Raw genomic sequence first — 22020 nt, forward strand, 5'->3', positions numbered from 1 at the left:
ACCAATATCCAAGGCCCCATATAGGCTAGCCCTAGTTGAGATGAAGGAACTAGCTTCTCAACTGCAAGAGTTATTAGATAATGGAATGATAAGACCCAGTGTGTCGCCATGGGGAGCGCCAGTACTGTTCGTAAAGAAAAAGGACGGTAGTATGAGATTATGCATAGACTATCGAGAGCTGAATAAGCTGACTATTAAGAATAGGTACCCTCTTCCCAGGATTGATGACCTATTCGACCAACTCAAGGGAGCTGTACATTTTTACAAAATAGATTTGAGAACAGGATACCACCAGTTGAAAATCAAACCGGAAGATATACCGAAGACTGCTTTTCGCACTAGGTATAGACACTATGAGTTCTTAGTCATGTCGTTTGGGTTAACCAATGCACCCGCAGCCTTTATGGATTTGATGAACAGAGTGTTCAAAAAGTACCTGGATATATGTGTGATAGTTTTTATAGATGATATTCTGATCTACTCAAAGACAGAGCAAGAACTTGCAGAACATTTGAGGATAGTCTTAGAAATCTTGAGGAATGAGAAATTGTATGCCAAGTTCTCGAAGTGTGAGTTTTGGTTAAGAGAAGTTCAGTTTTTAGGACATGTAGTGAGTAGCAAAGGAGTTTTAGTTGACCATACCAAAATAGAAGTGGTATCCAATTGGGAAAGACCAACTACCCCAACGGAGGTTATGAGTTTTGTGGGTTTAGCAGGATATTACCGAAGGTTCGTGCAAGATTTTGCTAAGATAGCCGGTCCATTGACTAGACTTACCCGGAAGACGGAAAAGTTTGTATGGACAGAGAAATGCGAGGAGAGTTTTCAAGAGCTGAAAAGGAGGCTGGTGTCAGCACCAGTGCTCGTTCTTCCCGATAGAAAGGGAGAGTTTATGATATACAGTGACACATCGCTTAAAGGATTAGGATGTGTACTGATGCAGCACGGCAAAGTTATAGCGTATGCCTCTTGACAATTGAGGAATATGAGAGCATATACCCTACACACGATCTAAAATTAGCAGCCATAGTGTTTGCCCTAAAAATTTGGAGACACTACCTGTACGGTGAGAAATGTGAGATCTACACTGACCATAAAAGCCTCAAATATATTTTCACTCAGAAGGAACTAAACATGAGACAAAGGAGATGGTTAGAATTGATAAAAGACTACGACTGCGAAATTTTGTATCACCCGGGTAAAGCCAATATGGTGGCTGACGCCCTTAGTAGGAAGGAAAGACTCAAGATGATAATGACATCGGAGGAGTTAATTAAAGCATTAGAGAAGATGGAAATTGACGTGAGAATGATCGGTAAGGGAACGGAAGGATTATTTGAGATTAAGCTAGTGCGAGAGCTGACTGAAAAGATACGAGTATGTTAGGAAAAGAAGATGAGTGAAGAAAGAGGAACATTGACCGGTGAAGAAGTGAGATGCGAGAAGGACGAGAAAGGGATCATGAGGTATGCGTCCCAAATTTGGATTCCAAATGTGCAAGAGTTAAAGGATGAGCTGCTGCATGAAGGGCACAGCTCCAGATATTCAATCCACCCAGGAAGTACGAAGATGTACCTTGACCTTAAGGAATATTATTGGTGGCCAAACATGAAAAGAGAAGTGGCAGAGTGGGTCAGCAAGTGCTTATCATGCCATAGAGTGAAGGCTAAACACCAGCGACCTAGTGGACTGTTACGGCCCCTGAAAATTCTGGAATGGAAATGGGAGCATATAACCATGGATTTTGTGGCAGGCTTACCAAGAACAAAGACCAATCACGATGCCATATGGGTTGTCATAGATAGATTGACCAAGTCCGCACACTTCCTACCAATCAACGAAAGATACACCGTAGACAAGTTGATGGATATTTACTTAAAGGAAATAGTAGTTAGACACGGCGTTCCGGTAGCCATAGTGTCAGATAGAGACCTAAGGTTTAATTCCCAATTTTGGAGAAGCTTCCAGGAATGCGTAGGCACCAAACTAAACATGAGTACCGCCTACCACCCCCAGACTGATGTACAAAGTGAAAGGACTATTCAGACCCTAGAAGATATGCTACGAGTGTGTGCCATTGATTTCAAAGGAAATTGGGATGACCACTTACCCTTGATCGAATTTGCTTACAATAATAGCTATCACGCTAGCATAGGAATGCCCCCGTATGAAGCTCTTTACGGAAGGAGATGTCGCTCTCCCCTGTGTTGGGACGAAGTCGGAGAACACAAGATATTAGGACCAGAGTTAGTCCAAAAGACCAGCGAAATGGTAGGACTCATCAGGAAAAGACTGGTAGCAGCCCAGGACAGACAAAAGAAGTATGCCGACCAGACCAGGAAGGATAAGGAATACGAAGTAGGAGATTCTGTGTTATTGAAGGTATCTCCGTGGAAAGGAGTGATGAGATTTGGGAAGAAAAGGAAGCTGAGATTTGGGAAGAAAAGGAAGCTGCGTCCTAGATTCATAGGACCCTTTGAAATTTTGAGGAGAATAGGACCTCTAGCCTACGAGCTCGCCTTACCTCCTAATTTGCAACAAGTGCACAACGTGTTCCACGTGTCCATGTTAAGGAAGTACCATGCAGATGCACGACATGTAATAGAATATGAACATGTAGATTTACAACCAGACCTGACCTACATCGAGCAACCAGTAAGGATAATGGACCAAAAATAGCAAGTGCTGAGGAACAAGACTGTGAAGCTGGTTAGGATCTTATGGAGAAATCAAAATGTCGAAGAGTCAACTTGGGAACTTGAAGACGCAATGAGGAATAGATATCCCCACTTATTTTCTAATTGATTCAGGGACGGAATCTTTGTTAGAGGGGAAGACTGTAATAACTCGAAATTTTGTGACCTTGTAAAACATTTAATGAATAGTAACCTTGACGAACGGAAAAAACTTTTGAGCCCACACTATGTAGTACATGATAAAAACTTTTGAGCCCACACTATGTAGTACATGAGAAAATGAGTTTCGGAGTTGATATTACAGTTATACGTACCAAATGAGTGTATGTAAACACTAATAGTTTTCGAAGAAAATGAACTTTGAAAAACGACCATATTTACGACTCATCGAGGATTACGGGGATCAAAATATAATTACGAGATTAAAACCCTACGGATTTATATTCAAATTTGATAATTAAAAATATAAGGAATAAATACTAAAGGAATTATGTCGCGAACCATTTACGAATAAGTATTACGAAAACGTTTAAGCAACTGAGCGAACGCGTAAACGATTAAATAAACGTAACGCACTAACTAAACCATGGTAAGAAAGTAACCATGGTTACTTCATCAAATAGTGAGCTAACCATAGGATGATCAAGCTAGCTAGCAAAGTAGTGTGCTAAGGAAGCTAACCCATGTAGTTTGCTTGTAAGCTAGCAAGCTACATAGATTTTGTCCCAAGATTTGCAACAAGAATAAACCTAGGATTCAACCTAGGAGAACAAAAATCAAGAAAAGATATCACACCCCATTTTTTAGAAGCAACCTAGAGAAGCAACCAAGAAAAACAAGTATAAATACTCCCCTCACCTTGCTTCCATACGGCCCCTTCAAGAAAGAGGAAAAAATCCAAATTCAAATCTCAAAATCTAGCCATGATAAAATCATGCCATTAATTCTCAAGCTTCCTAGCAATTAAACTAGGTAAGAAAATTCTTTCATCTCTTTTTATCAAGGTTTGATGGGTGAAATAAAATCAAGAAAGTCTTTAGTGAATAGTATGAATAGTAACCTCTCTTTGGTTTCTTGATTTCAATGGTGGTTTTAGGTTCCAAAAATCATACCAAGCACTTCCAAGACTTCATCATCCTCAAGAACACATCTCAAGATTTCAAGAAAGGTAAAAATATTTGGCCCAACTTTATTTAAGATTCATTTTAGGATCCATTTAGTATGTGGTTGTAAATCTAGTTCAATGAGTGGTATTGATGAAATCTTGGTGTTTAAGTTAAGTAGATTTAAGGTTGATTGTTGTTGCCTCAAGAACATGATGTTCTTGAGAGGAGTTGTGTGTTGATGATGAAATGATAATTGTTGGTGGTTGTGTTAGTCCCGAAGTTGTAAACTGTAGTTTCTAAAAAAATAAACCTTGATTATGATAGACAATGTTATAAGGATTGTTTAGGAGCTTGAATCGCTTGATTCTGATTTACGGATCAAAAGTTATGATCGTTTTAGTAAAAGTGATTTACGCGACAAAAGCTGCTACGAATTACGAAATTTGAAAATATAAAGGATCGACTTAAAAGTGTTCATAAATCATGAAATTTTTACAGAGAGTAAAATATTCAGTTTCCTAACAGCCATAAGAATTTCAAGTAAAAATAATGATTTCTCAATTTTATAAAAATATCGGAGCCGAGACCGCGCGAGTAGAAACCATAAGAATCCATAAGCGGAGCCGACGACGATAATGAGAATGAACCTAAGATTCTTAGAAAAATGAAGCGACAATAATGTGAATAATGACTTAAAGGAATAATAATGGTAGTATAAGTTGAGAGGGTGCATAATAAGTAGCACACGAGTGCGAGTCATCGTTTATTAGAACGGGACCTAACGAAGTGAATTGTGTTTATGGGTATAGATTTCCGAGCAGAACCTAGAGCATCCTCCACCTCAAGATACTCAGGCAAGTTTAGAAACCCAACTCCATTTACTGTTGTGTTGTGAAAGGATTGTTTTATTATCATTGAATAAATACCATATTTGCCATGATACGTAGTTGTTGAATTTTCGCATAATGTAGCGATGTTGTACGATAAGTATATATCGTGAAATGTTATTCCGCTTTAAGCGTGGCGTATTATATAAGACCGAGAGTCGGTCGGGAGTTAAGATAAAACCCGGGAATCATTCCGGTGATATTATAGGACGGTTATAAGTCCATAATAGTACATTTTAAAGGGACTATACGTCCACTTACGAGACATTAAAAATATCTCGAACTTTTATTAAAATGATTTCCTAATGATCATACTTCCTCAACTATATTTTATTGTTCGAATAATAAATATTATGTACTTATTCTTTTATCAAAGGAGTAGTATACCCCAACAATTATATATTTCAAACCTGATTAATCATTAAGGATTATTAATTGCATAGACATAAACTAGTTGAGGAATATTATTTTAAATACTCTTTTATAGAGTAAACTCATTCGAGGTGTAATTATTTATCGATTATCATTTAATCAATTATTATTTATTAAAGGGTTTATTTTTTATTTATAAATCATAGATCCGATTCCAAACATACTTTCGGATTTCGAAGATCATTCGAATAATTTGCAACAAGTAATTTACAACGTGTCCAACAGATGCACAACGTGTAATAGAATATGAACAGGTAGATTTACAACCAGACCTGACCTACATCGAGCAACCAGTAAGGATAATGGACCAAAAAGAGCAAGTGCTGAGGAACAAGACTGTGAAGCTGGTTAGGATCTTATGGAGAAATCAAAATGTTGAAGAGTCAACTTGGGAACTTGAAGACGCAATGAGGAATAAATATCCCTACTTATTTTCCAATTGATTCCGGGACGGAATCCTTGTTAGAGGGGAAGACGGTAATAACTCAAAATTTTGAGACCTTGTAAAACGTTTATTGAATAGTAACCCTGACGAACGGGAAAAACTTTTGAGCCCACACTATATAGTATATGAGAAAATCAGTTTCAGAGTTGATATTACGGTTATACGTACCAAATGAGTATATGTAAATGCTATTAGTTTTCGAAGAAAACGAACTTTGAAAAATGACCATATTTACGACCCATCGAGGATTACGGGGATAAAAATATAAGGAATAAATACTAAAGGAATTGCGAGATTAAAACCCTACGGATTTATATTCAAATATGATAATTAAAAATATAAGGAATAAATACTAAATGAATTATGTCGCGAACCATTTATGAATAAGTATTACGAAAACGTTTAAGCAACCGAGCGAACGCGTAAACGATTAAATAAACATAACGCACTAACTAAACCATAGTAAGAAAGTAACCATGGTTACTTCATCAAATAGTGAGCTAACCATAGGATGATCAAGCTAGCTAGCTAGCAAAATAGTGTTCTAAGGAAGCTAACCCATGTAGTTAGCTTATAAGCTAGCAAGCTACTTAGATTTTGTCCCCAAGATTTGCAACAAGAATAGACCTAGGATTCAACCTAGGAGAATAAAAATCAAGGAAAGATATCACACCCCATTTCCTAGAAGCAACCTAGAGAAGCAACCAAGAGAAGCCACTAAGAGAAGCAAGTATAAATACCCCCCGCCCTTCACCTTGCTTCCATTCGGCCCCTTCAAGAAAGAGGAAGAAATCCAAATTCAAATCTTAAAATCTAGCCATGATAAAATCATCCCATTAATTCTCAACCTTCCTAACAATTAAACTAAGGTAAGAAAATTCTTCCATCTCTTTTTATCAAGGTTTGATAGGTGAAATAAAATCAAGAAAGTCACTAGGGAATAGTATGAATAGTAACCTCTCTTTGGTTTCTTGATTTCAATGGTGGTTTTAGGTTCCAAAAATCATACCAAGCACTTCCAAGCCTCCACCTTCCTTAGAACACATTTCAAGCTTTCAAGAAAGGTAAATATATTTGGCCCAACTTTATTTAAGATTCATTTTAAGATCCATTTAGTATGTGGTAGTAAACCTAGTTCAATGAGTGGTATTAATGAAATCTTGGTGTTTAAGTTAAGTAGATTTAAGGTTGATTGTTGTTACCTCAAGAACGTGATGTTCTTGAGAGGAGTTGTGTGTTGATGATGAAATGATGATTGTTGGTGGTTGTGTTAAGAGTTAGGGTGTAAACGAAACCCCGATCGTAAACGTAACTCCGTTAAAACTAATAAATCGTAACTTTAAGTTTCTGCAGAAAGTCCCGAAGTTTTAAACTGTATTTTCTTGAAAACTAACTCTTGATAGTCATAGACAATGATATAAGGATCTTTTAGGTGCTTGAATCTCTTGATTCCGATTTACGGATCAAAAGTTATGATCGTTTTAGTAAAAGTGATTTACGCGACAAAAACTGCTAGGAATTACAAATTTTGAAAATATAAAGGATCGACTTAAATGTGTTCATAAATCATGAAATGTTTATAGAGAGTAAAATATTGAGTTTCCTAACTTCCATAAAAATTTCAAGTGAAAATAATGATTTCTCAATTTTATAAAAATATCGGAGCCGAGACCGCGCGAGTAGAAACCGTAAGAATCCATAAGCGGAGCCGACGACGATAATGAGAATGAAACTAAGATACTTAGAAAAATGAAGCGACCATAATATGAATAATGACTTAAAGGAATAATAAGGATAGTATAAGTTGAGATGGTACATAATAAGTAGCACACGAGTGCGAGTCACCGTAAATTAGAACGGGACCTAACGAAGTGAATTGTGTTTATGGTTATAGATTTCCGAGCAGAACATAGAGCATCCTCCAGCTCAAGATACCCAGGAAATTTTACAAACCCAACTCCATTTACTGTTGTGTTGTGAAAGGATTGTTTTATTATCATTGCATAAATACCATGTTTTCCATGATACGTAGTTGTTGAATTTTCGCATAATGTAGCGATGTTGTACGATAAGTATATATCGTGAAATGTTATTTCGCTTTAAGCGTGACGTATTATATAAGACCGAGAGTCGGTCGCGATTTAAGATAAAACTCGGGAATCATTCCGGTGATATTATAGGACGGTTATAAGTCCATAGTAGTACGTTTTAAAGGGACTATACGTCCACTTACGAGACATTAAAAATACTTCGAACTTTTATTAAAATGATTTTCTAACGATCATACTTCCTCAACTATATTTTATTGTTCGAATAATAAATATTATGTACTTATTCTTTTATCAAAGAGTATACCCCAACAATTATTTATTTCAAACCTGATTAATCATTAAAGATTATTAATTGCATAGACATAAACTAGTTGAGGAATATTATTTTAAATACTCTTTTAAAGAGTAAACTCAATCGAGGTGTAATTATTTATCGATTATCATTTAATCAATTATTATTTATTAAAGGGTTTATTTTTGATTTATAAATCATAGATCTGATTCAAAACATACTTTCTGATTTCGAAGATCATTCGAATAATTTCAGATCATCGGAGAATATTATACTAACTTATTTAATATTTTGAATATAGTTTCAAGGAGAAACTTTGCCCCCTTATTTAATTATCTATTGACAACAGTCAACTCACATCCTTAGTACTTCCTCCGAAACTTTCAGAAGTAGATATATATATATATATATATACAGTAAAGCTATGCCTATCAACAAGCAAAACGCTTGGAGGAACTTCGATGTGGTTCGAGTTCTCGAGATATGATAGGATTTCCCAAAGGACAAGGGAGGGGTAGGATCCAAGTACTTCGTGTATTGGATAGACTACTGGTACCGTAGGAGACGGTACAATATGTACATATGGATCTGTGAAGTGTGTGTATACCCGAAATGAGGACACATAGCCCGTATGCGGCGAGGGTGATAACCGAGATGTGAAGGTGTCGTCCCTCTACTAGTTGGAAAGGTTACTTTTATCGCAGTACGATTGATCATCGTATGCGGTGGCTCCAACGAATGTCCAAATTCCTCCAATTGGAATTGTGATCTAATACCGTAACCCAAGCCTAGGTGCTGGGATTACCATTAAGGTATTCGCAGGATAATAAAATCCCCTTAAGAATTGTTTTCGTAAGAAGATGTGTATCACTAAGGAAAACTATTTTCGAATAAAATATAATTATCGTATATGATGTTATCATACAGTCATTTTCATACTGTACATTATTATGCTGGGCATTATAGCTCACACTTATTTTCTTAAATTGACACACAACAGTGAATCAAGATGCCTGCCATGAGAACCACAGCCAGGAAACGGGTAGGAAATGGCCAGCTGTTTCGTAGATTGTTTGGTGCTGTACCACAGGTAGTCCGAATAAGCTGGATTAGTTTTCAGTTTTTTTTAGTTCGTCTTATTTATAAGTATGACTTATGTAAGATAATAAACAAGAAATGTATATTTGGCCTAAGGACTAGCTTTACTTAAAGGTTACTCCCCGGTAAGACTAAATTACTTTTGGGTTGTAATAATTATCACTTGATGGTTGAAAGTACTCTAGATATGATGGTTCGTTTCCATGACAATAACCTGTAAGTGTGTGTGTGTGTGTGTGTGTGTGATAAGTGTGGGGTCGTGAAACATGAGTATTTATATATTATAGTGTGAGTTGTGTGGTTGTAACAGTTTAGATGGCGTGGCCTCCGAGATTCCTGACCCCGGGTTTTGGGGCGCCACAGGTTCCAAGGGAAGTATGACCGACTTATGGAGCGACTGGATGTAGCTTTTCAGGGTGATACTCGGCTTAAGGTGGAACCTAAGGCACAATTTATTACAAGACTTGAGTCCTTGACGTAGTTTGTTAACACTAAGCTCAAGGAGATGCCAGCATACCGTGAACATAGCAGCCAGTACACCATCCAGATGGTAGCAGATGAACTTCAGGGCATTATGAAGGTACTTCCGGGAGAGTAGTGGGAAGAGATCCCGATAGCTCGAGAAGATAACGAGGAGACTTAGAAAGATGACCGTTAGGCCGAATTAGGAACCATATTTCCTATTTCCTTTCCAGTTGGCTATCCTTTATGTTGTTGTATCCCTTGAACTACGTAGTTTCCTTATTTACATTCAGAACTATAATGTTGTTGACTTTTAAATTCGAAACTTATTTGGTTGTGTTGCAAGTTAAACCTTACCTTAATGATTAATGCACTACCATTTCGTTTCAGTTTCGTATTCGTTTCTATATCTAAAATTGTGTATCACCTTTATTACTAATAATCGAAATCTGAATGCATGTGATCCCTTTAACTTCATAATACATTGACTTAGAAATAATTGCCTTATTCATAACTATTTTGTTAAACCTTAATTTCCGAATCATGCCACCTAAAAAGATGAAGTAAACCAGTACTTCTTCTGCAACCGACCCCAATATCCTTCGAATATTGGAAACCCTGCAACAACAAACTAATGCAATTGCTCAACAATAACAAACTCTTCAAAAACAATTCCAACAATAACAATTCGAAACCCAGAGAATCATGATCAACACCAACATCAACCAGACCCACCAGTACCACCTCAACCAGTTGTGACTTTTAAAGCTTTTTAGAATATGAACCCTCCAGCTTTTCATGATACCATTGATCCAGTTGTAGCCAACACTCGGATAAGAGAAATGGAGAGGTCTTTCGAGTTGGTTCGATTAGGGGAGGATCAGAAGACTGTATATGCCACGTATTTTCTGAAAGGGGAAGTAATTTATTGGTGGGATTCAGTTAAGGATTTGGAAGAGGTTCAACCAGTTACTTGGGCAAGATTTAAAGAACTATTTTTAGAGAAGTATCATCCCAAGTATGTACCGAAGCAAATGGAAGTGAAGTTCCTAGAGTTGAAGCAAAGGAATATGTCATTCTTGGAATATGAGAAGAAGTTTACAGAATTATCGAGGTTTGTCACCAAGTATGTGGGTACCGAAGAAGAGAAGGCTCAAAGGTTCCAACAAGGGCTTGTATATTGGATACGAGATAAGGTATCAATGTTTGAGATTGATACATATGCAGGATTAGTTCATAAAGTGGCTTTGATTGAAAGTAACGGAGTACAATCTAGGAAGGAAAGAGATAACAAGAAGAGGAAAGTGTTTTATCAGGGGGTAAAGGTCAGAATCAGGGAGTCAGTCAGATAAGAAGGTGAAGAGAATTGGATTCCAGAAATGATGGAATACACATAAGAAAGGAGAATTGAATAAGAGACAAGATAATAGAGGGAACTATCAGCAAAATCAAGGACATGAAAGTGATAAGTTGGATTTATATCCACTTGAAATGCTTCATTTCAGCTTAATTTTATGTCTTGGACTCAAGTATGTGGTGTTTTTAATGTGTTTTTGTGTTAAGTCATTGCAGAGCACTAGTCAAAAGGAGGAAAGGAGTTTTTCAATGTTTTTATGCTAATAATATGTCAGGAATGGAGTTTTTGAACCATTCTCAAATTAAAGAGAATATCGTTATCTTCGTGTGAGCTGTTGAATCGCCCAATTCTGATGAGCAGAACTCAAGATACAGCCGAAAGAAGAAATTGCAGAAAATCACAGAGGCCAGGTGCACCCGCGCCCAAGGCAGCACACCCGCACCTATTTGGCAGAAATAGAGCGCGCCCGCACCTATTCCAGCATGCACGCGCCTGTTCCAGCATGCCCGCGCCCGCCAGAATGCTACAGAATCCTGTTTTGAGTGGAATTTGATGATTTTAAGAGTCCAGGTCCACTTGGGGCTTAAATATAAAGATAAAAAGATGTTTTTATCAGCAAGGGAGTCAGGGAGAACAAAAAAAAGTCCTAGAGCACACAAGACGGCTAAGGAGAAGAAGAATTAATTATGTACTTTTGTATTCTTCAATTTAGGCGATACTTTTGGATGCTTATTTTTGCTTTGTTCTAAACCCTATTACTTTTATATTCTATCGTAGTATTCTGAACTTATTTATTACTATGTTTTCATTGGAACCCATGCTGATGATGTGTTCGATCATGTACTAATTGATGTCATGGGGTTCTAGCGAATTTATTTGTGGATTTCAATAGTTGATTATTCTAAGTCTTTAGTGTGTCGTGATTTATGATTTCCTAGTTTGGTTGTGCTTATTCGTCTTTGATGCGTAGCTAACATCTAAGATTGTTTGTTAATCTCTATTAAAGCGACAGTGAATATAGAGGTTTAGAACTTGCCATGCTAGCATAGGTTTATGTATGAATTGACATGCGAAATTCGTAGTGTAATTTTAACCATCTTACACAACCTATGTAATCACAATAGATAACCTGCTCTTCAACCGTTACGTTTTCAAATCTTATAGACATATAGGGTCTAAGCATAATTGGTGTCTACTCAACTTCTATCTTGATTGTGGATGCTTAGTAGTAGGGTCTACGTATAATGACTCGTATATTTTGTATGGTTTTAATATGTAATTGTTGAATAATTAATTATATAAAATATGTGTATTGGTCCTGTCAGCTGTGCGTTGTTTTGTTATCAATAATATGTGATAGTTGGTTTGCGAGGATTATTTGTATAATTAAATACTGAGCTGTATTATTTTTGTTTCACTTTTAAAAGTGGTTTTATTGCAGCTTTATTTTCATAGGTATTTGGATTATCTCTAAAATTATTTTTATGATTTTATAATTTCAATAATTATTTTTGGGATTTTATAAAATTTAGAAATAAATATTTTATCAATCATTCATCTTTAAATGATTTTCCGATTACCTTTATTTGTAGAATCAGTATTTAATTCTAGGATGCTTCAAAAATTACGAAACTCATATTTTATGAAGTTTATAATATTTTGAAAATTTTAAAATTATTTTGGAAATTTTTGGGATTAAATTCACCCACGCGTTTGTCCGTTAAATTGGTAAATGTGGGTACGCGTTGCATTTCAAAAATGATTTAAAAATTTTGAATATTTTATTTTATTAACTTTCGAATATTTGGAGAATTTTGGTATTTTATTTTTAATTTTCCGATGATTTTTCATTCACATCGCGGTACATTTAATTAAAAAAACGAGTCACAATTCTGTAACGACTGAGAATTTTTGCGAATTAATTATGCGAGTAAAGTGTAATTATATAAATTATGTGTTATTATATGAGAATGGAAATTTTTAAATAAATATTATATTCCAGTTTGACGTGTTAGCTGTTATAAAGAGAATGATTGTGAAGCGTAGTTGAAAACGCTCAGCGTCGGGCCGTAAGTCAGGACGCGACGCGTTACGCGAAGAATGAATATTAGTAAAAAGGAAAATTTTATGATTAAGTATATTTCATTATGATATGTGATATGTGAATCTATGTTGTTAGCTATTCAGGTGCATGATTATGTGATTATATGCTTGTATGATATTATTTGGAATTTTAGAAAATAAGAAGTGCATTAATTGCTATTTATATAGGTTATAAATGCATTTTTATCATAATTTTTATCATCTAAGAAAAATAGTTTTTTAAATTATTTTTATTTATAAATTTCGAATTTGATTTTATTAAATTCCTAAAATCCGATGCTATTTTATGATGTCACTCTTGTAATTTATAGATTTATGGTTTTATTAATAAAATGTATTTTTTATAATTAATTAGAATAATAATTATTAGATTACCTAATTGCCCTTGCATGCATATCCACTCACAATATAAGAGAAGGGTAGTTGTGTCATTAACCACCCCACTATCTCATTTCAACTTAGCCAAATTACCACTCTAGCCTTGCATGCATTTTGTGCTAGTAGTAGGAGAAGGATAGATTGGTAAATTCCAAAATCCACTAACTTTGCACATGGGAGAATCAATTTAAAAGCTTGTCATTTCACTCACCACTTCACTCATCTCATTTTTTTCCACTCTCTCCCCTCTCTTCTCTCTTTTCTCTCTCGGCTCTCTCCCTCTCTTCTTTTCTCTCTCTCACTGAGCTCTCTCTCTCTCTCTCTCTCTCTCTCTCTCTCTCTCTCTTTCTCTTCTTTACATGCAACACCCAATTCTACTTAGAATTTGAATACCTTGCCATTAATCTTCATCCTTTTAAATTCTTTATCCATATACTCTTTGCATGTATAAGCATTTAAGGGAGTTTTTGCATCAACATCTCTTGGTTAAATCTAAGAAAATACAATTTCTTAGTTTATGACCTTAAGAGAGAGTATAGTACATAAGTTATGTGATTTTCTTGGTTTGTTTTGGAGATAGGTTCAACTTTTGCTATTAAAAAGGTGGGTTTTTATTTTGATTCAAAGTTTACAAAGGGTTTTGGTTCAAATATTTGGTTTTTGGTTCAAATGAATGAGTTTTGCAAAAGGGTTTTAATGTTCGATTGGTTTTGATGATATACATATAAACCTTTGTTTTTGAGTTGGTTTCCTTGCATGCATGTAAAGTCCTAAGTGTAATAAAGTTATATTTTGTTTGATTTGGAAAGAAGATGGGTTAAATGATTAGATCATGGGTTTAATTAAGTTGGATTTGTGATTTAGAGTATTGCATGCTGAGTTGATTGATTGCATGTCGATTCTACAAGTTGTTTTATTATTAATTGGGTTATTGTTTAATTTGGAAATAGAATTTGGTTTATATTGGATATGTGAGTAGATAAGTATGAATAAGTTAAGTTTTGATTATTAAAAGCATGGATTTCATTCGGCTTTCAAAGGAATAAATGATTGGATTTATGCATGTTAAGATTTTGTTCAAAAATAATGTTTTGGTTCGGTTTTTGATTCAAAAGAAATGATTTTAAGAAGTGTTCTTGTTTGTAATGGATTAAAATAGGTTTAAATTGTAAATGGAACCTTGAATGTTGATATTTGATAAATTGTTTGTGTTTTATTGAAAAAGCTGAATGGTATATGGTATTAAAAAGTGTTGGTTCAACTTGTTTGGTCAATTTGATTTTAGAGTCTAATTATATAGTTTGTGTAAGATTGATTTGGTGTTTAAAAGATATTTGGTTAGTTGCATGTCAAGTTAAGTGGTTGCATGTTGATTTCTTGGCTTGGTACCATTTGTTTTGGTTCGAATTTTATAGTTAAAAATGAAGGAATAGTTGTTTGGTTGTTGAGTTATTTAGATCGTGATTATTTTGGTAAGATATAGATTTAAGTATACAAGTATATACTCGCTATGTGTTATATGAGTACTCTATGATTATGCTTGAATATACGAGTTAAGTATATAAGTATATACTACTAAGTGTTATGTGAATATTCTGTGATTATACTCGTGTATATAAGTTAAGCTTTAATGCGAGTTGGGATAATCGTTAGACGTTCAGGGAACGTCGAGTGCGAATAAGTATCTAATTAGGGATTATGTTTTGAATTGTAGATTCTGATAGTGGAGGAATTCAGGATTGTAGATTCAAATAGTGGAGGCATTCAGGCTAGAAAAGGGAAAGGAAACTTAGGTGGCAGTAGTTCAACTTCAGTAGTTCAGTTTCAATTTCAGTAAAGCAGGATAGCGATTTAAGGCAAGTAACTCTGCCTTGTCTTATGAATTGATATTGCTAATTCCATGATAAAGTAGTGTTTTTTTATACTTTTGATAAACCTGTTAGTGATTTCTGAGAAACCCTAATATTGATTCTTGTGATAACTTGTTATTGAATCATATTCGACCGTTTACAACCACTTGATTGATTCATACCCGATTGCATTGCCTATTTCCTTTATCACCCTATGATCTCATAAACCCGAAGAGAACCTTTATGAATTCCCTTGCAAAATGTCTTGAGTAACCTGAATTCTTCATTAACTTGAATACCTTTTTCTTGATGATTAATTCTCTTGAATACCTTGAACTTGATTTCTAGTATTACTTCAATAATTCCCTATATTGACCATTGCTTATAATTCGAATTCCTTGAACTACATTTATTTGATAACTATCCTTTATTTCCATATCCAAACTTTGTAACTGGATGTACGCCATGTACTACACTTGATATCAGACACCCCTAACTTTGTTGATTATCGTTATAACTCTTTTTCAATACTTATTCCCTAGTTGTTGAATCATTGATATTCATCCTTGATGACCCCTCTAGTATGAGGATAGTTCTTCTTTTGATAAGAATCTCGTAATCCTAATCCTTTGATTATTGATCGTAGTCTTATTGTTTGGAATCCCTTAAAGAATGATATGATTCTTTCATGCCTTAAGAACTTTTGAAATGTTATTCTTTCTGGCATCTAATTCTTATAAAAATGCAATGTTTTTAAAAGCTGAATTGCCAAAGGGGTAAAATGTTTTTTTTGAGAATTGCCAAAGGGGAAAAATGTTTTCTTTACTTAGTGGATTGGACCTAGATGCAAGTCCTTTTCACACTTATTGATAGGATCACATATAGCCTAGGGATCCCATTATATTTGAGAACCCAACGCGGTTCGGGATTACTTCGCGACTGATCACCGGCTATAATCCGTAGCGTCATAAAATAATTTTGAGCAATGATTTGGTTAAAAAGTTTTGATTGGAATAATGATGCCATGATACCATATATCTTGTTCCATGATATTATTATGCTTTTCTGATATGATTTCTGTTATTGAATTGCAATTAATGTCAGTTTTCACCCTATCTTAATCCTTGATTCTTGAAAGCCCCAAACCTTTCTTCATAACCTTTGTATAGCCAAAGATAGAAATATGCCACCTAAAGATTTATAAGTAGAATGCCTCATATTTTGCTAATGTTATTATTATTGCTTTATAGAACTGCTATGTACTTACTTGCTGAGCTTTTGTGCTCATTTATATTTACTTTGCTCTAACCATGTGTTAAGTCACACAACACTGTTGAAGGGGGTTGAATACAGTGTAGAATATAATCAAATCAATTTCGAACACAAGGAACAGTAAACATATATATTCTGTGGTGCCCTCCAAACCCGGGTCTGAAATTTGGGGTCCACAACACATACACAATATATAAACCTATATAAGAGATATTATTTATAATGACCCTGCTTCACAAAACCACGGATCGCAACAGGTTAAAGTATGAAAACAAGCCACAACCTTAACTTTTATTATAATGTACCAAATTCCCCTTTAATTTAACTTACAACTGATAATAAAAGTATTTTTACAATTTGACTATCTCTCTACCGCATGAAGCTTCTACTAGCTCGATCCAACTCAACTGGAACCCTAGCCCGCACTTTGGACTGAGGAACTTCACTATCATCCATATCCTTTTCAACTATAACATATATAAAAAGATTCGCAAGAGTGAGCTAACTAGCTCAGCAAGTCATGATAATGGTAACTGAGGTTAAACACTGATCAAATGAGATGATTCAAAGGAATCAAGTTTCTTTTTAACTAATCATTATAAATGGATATTCCTTTTAAGTTTTAAAAACCAAGGTTAGGCTGCTGATCAGTCACGCACTAACCCCGAGCAAGCACACAGCACTGCTCTAATTACTGGATCAAAGGCACACATTGGCCTAACTTGACCATTGGTATGGTCTGACCACGAATCTGGTCCACATATATAAAAACTATCCAATCCTAAAGCAGTTCAATATGATAAACAATATAATTCAATAAAACAAGATCATAATCAATGATGGTTAAACACTTGAATAAAAACGTAAGGAAACTCATGGATATCTCAAGGGTATATTAGGGTATGTATAAGAAATGATTTTCAGTTTGTACAAGGGTCAGGTATTAGACCAGTAATGATTTTTCAAGATATGGTTCTTTGATGTTATAAAGAATGATTGGAGTATAAAAGTTTCTGTGTTTTCAAACCATTCTCTTCCAGTGTTTGGTGTTTGTTAGTTATACCTTTGAAGAGTAGTATTATATTTGTATGGTTTGGTGTTTGGGGATCAACAAAGGACGGATTATAAAGAATAAAACTTATGGCTTAAGATCAAGAAAATTAGGGTTCAAGGTTAAATGGTTTAAAGCTCTTGCAATACAAAACAGGAGTTATTTTGAATAATAGCGACATGTTATAAAATAGTTCAAAAACATTGGTAATATATATCTTGAAGAAAAGTTCAGAAATACTTGCCTTACAAGGTTTTACAACTATTACAGATCAACTCTGAGCCGATTCTGCTGCTCAGGCTCTAACGTCCACCCACTAGATCCCATTGGATTCGACTTCGACACTCAGGTCTTTCTATTGAAACTCTACTGAGCTCGTCGACTGACCACTAGGTTATCTTTAGTCCATCGTCCACTTTCAGGTTCCCGGCTATAACCTACAGGGTAGAAATACCCTACGTTAGACGTATAGGTATGCTTGACATATCCTCGATACTAATTCTTACCCAACTATATTCAAACCCAACTCGTAATTATTCATATTAGAATAGCACAGTCAACAATTAGGGTTCACATTCTCAAAATCGATCCAGTGTTCATTTTTAGAAAATACGTATACTCTTCATTTTTCAAAATTAGGGTTACTGTGTTTTGGACAAAATATACAACACAACATACAATCAGGTTTCTGTATAAAACATACATATATGTATTTACTTATACTCGCTCGACGTTTCGATAATCTTCGGATACGCTCCCGTATTTACGTAATTCAGTTTCCGAAAATCGGGCAACGTCTCCTTTGTTTATCGGACTACCCGTCGAAACATCAATCGACGTCAAACCATAAAGTTCACAACATTAACAACTACAATAATTCACCACTCCATTCTAAAATTCCCAATCAGCGATATAATTCAATAATCACTACAAACTCAACCATCCCGATTCAACATTTACTAATTAACTAATTTAATCCAGAATAAAAAACACAACACGAATTTTATTTGTTAAAAATATTAGGACTCAGAATTATATCATCACCGTCCACCGTTAGCTCACCGGGCTCATTGCCGACGGCGGTAAAATTTGCGGGTACCCGATTCATTCGGGCTTCCAACGCTAAATTCTACCGATTAAAATTCCGAATAATTACGACTTCATAATTCAAATAATCATCACAATATTCATTCGAATTTTCCAAAATAATTCGAATAACTAATATGATAATAATCGAATTAATTTTAACCAAAATACCACAATCAGAAAGAATGAGGAACCACAGGACCATTACCACACGCGCACACACGCATATAACAGTACAACACACAATCGGAAATAGGAAGGACACGGCCGGAAAGTAACAAAAATCCAGGCGGCACAGCTAGATAACAGGGAATACAGGAGACAACCGCACACCCATCAACACTCTCTCAAACACGCACTGCATAATCGCACATAATCTCATAACCCCGTCACCGTCACCTCACCGGAGAGCCGGTGGCAACAGTAGACCGGAGAAGAAGGCAACAACCCGCCTACCAGAGCACAACGAACTGCTGAACAAGTGTGGAAAGAAAGCAGAAGAAAATACGGGAGAGAGAGAGAGATTTATGAGAGATTGAGGAAAGAAGGGAAAAATGGAGACTTGTATATAATCTGCTGGATGCCTAATTTCACACCACGTGTCCAATTAAATGGACACGTGTCCCTTTTTCTGACCCGTGTCCGCAATATAACGAACCATCACACAAATAAAATAATCATGAAAATTCCAAATTGATTTTTAAAATATCACAAATAATTCAAAGTTACTAAAAACAAATTTTTCATAATTTCTAAAGTATTTTCGAGACGCAACTCGTACCCATATTTCACAATTAATGAACCGAGCTGCACTTAAAACAATTTCAGAAAATTACAAAAATGGTCTTAAATTATTACAAATATCCTGAAGTTTACAAAAACATAAATTTCGTAATTTTAAAATAATTTCTGAAATGCGGTTTATACCCGCTTTTAGCGCTTAAACGAATCGACGCGCGGGTGAAACTAACTTCGAAAATTCCCAAAATAATTTTAAAATTCTCAAAATAATATGAACTTAATAAAATATAAGTTTCATTATTTTTGAAGATTTCCATAATTAAATATGGATTTTACCATTAAACACACTCAGAAAATCATTTATAAACAAATAATTGATGAAATATTGATTTCTCAATTTTATAAAATCCTAAAAATAATTATTGAAATTATAAAATCATAAAAACAATTTTAGAGACAATTCAAATATTTATACAAATAAATTTACGTTAAATCCACTTTAAAAGTTAAACAATTCAATACAATTCCTTAGTAAATCACGCGAACTACCCGATACATCATAAATCACACCTAGATAAAAATCAAATAACACATACCGGTCAAAACCAATACACATATTTTATTTAATAATTTTCATAATAATCACATATTTAAATAATTCAAAAATACATGGGTCGTTATATCCTTCCCCCTTTGAAAGGATTCTGTCCTCAGAATCTGGTCTAACTAAATGAGTGAGGATATTTGTCAAGCATATCTGACTCTAGTTTCCAAGTAGACTCTTCTACTCGAGGGTTTCAAATGTACTTACTCTGGATATACTCTCATTTCCAAGAACTCACCTTTAACGATCAAGAATGTAGATCGATCACTATATGCAGAATAAACTTAGACAAGAGCCCATTGGCTTCTAACCGATCATTTAATTCAAATCCGATACTTATCGTTTTTAACTTTAACTGGTCAAACACACTATGTGTACACACTTTTGTGACGGTAATATCAACTCATGAACAACTTTGTCTGTAATTATCAATATCTCGAATGGTTCACTAATTTTATGACTTAGCTTGTCCCTTCTATTCAACTTATCCAATATCTTTCAAGACGACACTTTTACTAACACTACTGGTCCTACTTCTATACTCATACTTTCTCTCAATATAATTTTGCCTTCTTTCTTTATCTACTCCGAGCTGCTTCAATCAATATTATTATGCTCTTGGTGTGCCGATTTAACTTAAAATTTGACAACTTTCTTTCTCCCACTTTATTTTAATAGAAATGGGAACTTACACTTGCGCTCACATGAAGTTTGGTAAAGTGGCATTCCAAAGCTGACATCGTTGATAAATGATCATTCCGGTGTTTCCTTAAAATTCAACTTCTCAACATACTTTATAGTTCCTAAATCGCTTTTATCATTCTGACCCTTTGTTTAAGGATAATAGGCGGTGCTCGTTTTCAACTTGGTTTCTAAACGTTTAAGCATCTTTTATTCCTTTTCATCAGTTAAGGCTGAAAAGTAGTTTCATATATTCACGTATTATCACCTTTAAGTATTTAAACTCTAGATTCCACTCTTTGCAATTCGTCTATTAGCTCCTCGGTGGTCTTAATTACATCCAATCTTCTCTGTCGGCATAATGCATCCGTTACCATACAGTTTTACTTAGGTAGTTGTTAATGGAATAATTCAGAATCTTTTGTTAATCCTAGTCAAAATTTCATTCTTGAAGATTTAACGTATAGTTGCTTTCCTTCCGATCCTTAGAGAAAAATCCTTGGGCATTTCACGCAGACTCTCTTATTCCTTGAGTAGCTGAGGATGTTATGAATAAATACAGTTTGCTTATCCAAGTACTTTTTATACCCCATGTTCCTTAATTCCTTGTAGTCACCTAATACACTTGTCATTTCATATAATATCATTAGAGCTTGCAACGCTCTGAACACACTTTGATCATAATCTCTGATATTTTCTCAGGTCGGATCTTAAGTTAATTCTCTATACATAACACACTTCTTGAATTAGGTCTCATAAGTAATCAATTCCTTATAGGGTCTCACTTCTTCTTATTCATTATTTTGTTAAACTCCCAATAATCAATACATACTCTTATAATTCCATGAACATCACTGGTACCCTTCACAATTCACTTCTTGTAAAACCACTCCCTGGGTCTGCCTTATCCACCAGGCTTCCAATACTTCGCCTTAATTCTTCGACATATCCAACACTTCCTAATCCATTTTGAAATTTCCTCCTTATACCTGGTTATCACTATTATTTTTTTTTAAATTTCCGTACATCTTGGCATCTCTTCAATAGATTAAATACTTTATATTGTAAATTCCCTGTGGGATCTCATTTCTTAATTCTTCTACTTGTAGCATCCAAATGCTGGAAGAAAACCTGGGGATATCGTGATCATTCTCCTGGGCGCATAATATTCATGTTACTAGATACTAACATTGTAATCCATTATCTTCTCTTGACATCTTATCTTTTCCTTCATAACTTCAACTGAAAGGTTATACTATCCATCTTCGTTCCTTTTGGATTATGAACTTTAGCTTCCAATTCCAACTTTCATAGTTCTATAGTTAATTCCTCTGATGCAGTCTCTTTGTTCTTCTCTCCTTTTTTTTCTTATCGCTTTCCACTACATTGGCTTTCCCTCATGAATACATACTTCAAACTCTTATGGTC

The 22020-nt window shown here is 34.9% G+C and overlaps 1 protein-coding gene across 1 annotated transcript; it reads left to right on the forward strand.

The window, feature by feature from the left end:
• The first annotated feature begins 10248 nt into the window (after window positions 1-10248).
• On the forward strand, window positions 10249-10821 carry LOC141714752 (uncharacterized). Its single transcript, XM_074518253.1, has one exon. The coding sequence runs from the start codon at window positions 10249-10251 to the stop codon at window positions 10819-10821; it is 573 nt and encodes a 190-aa protein (XP_074374354.1).
• Window positions 10822-22020: the final 11199 nt, after the last annotated feature.

This window comes from Apium graveolens, chromosome 3 (assembly GCF_009905375.1).
Source record: "Apium graveolens cultivar Ventura chromosome 3, ASM990537v1, whole genome shotgun sequence".
NCBI lineage: Eukaryota > Viridiplantae > Streptophyta > Magnoliopsida > Apiales > Apiaceae > Apium > Apium graveolens.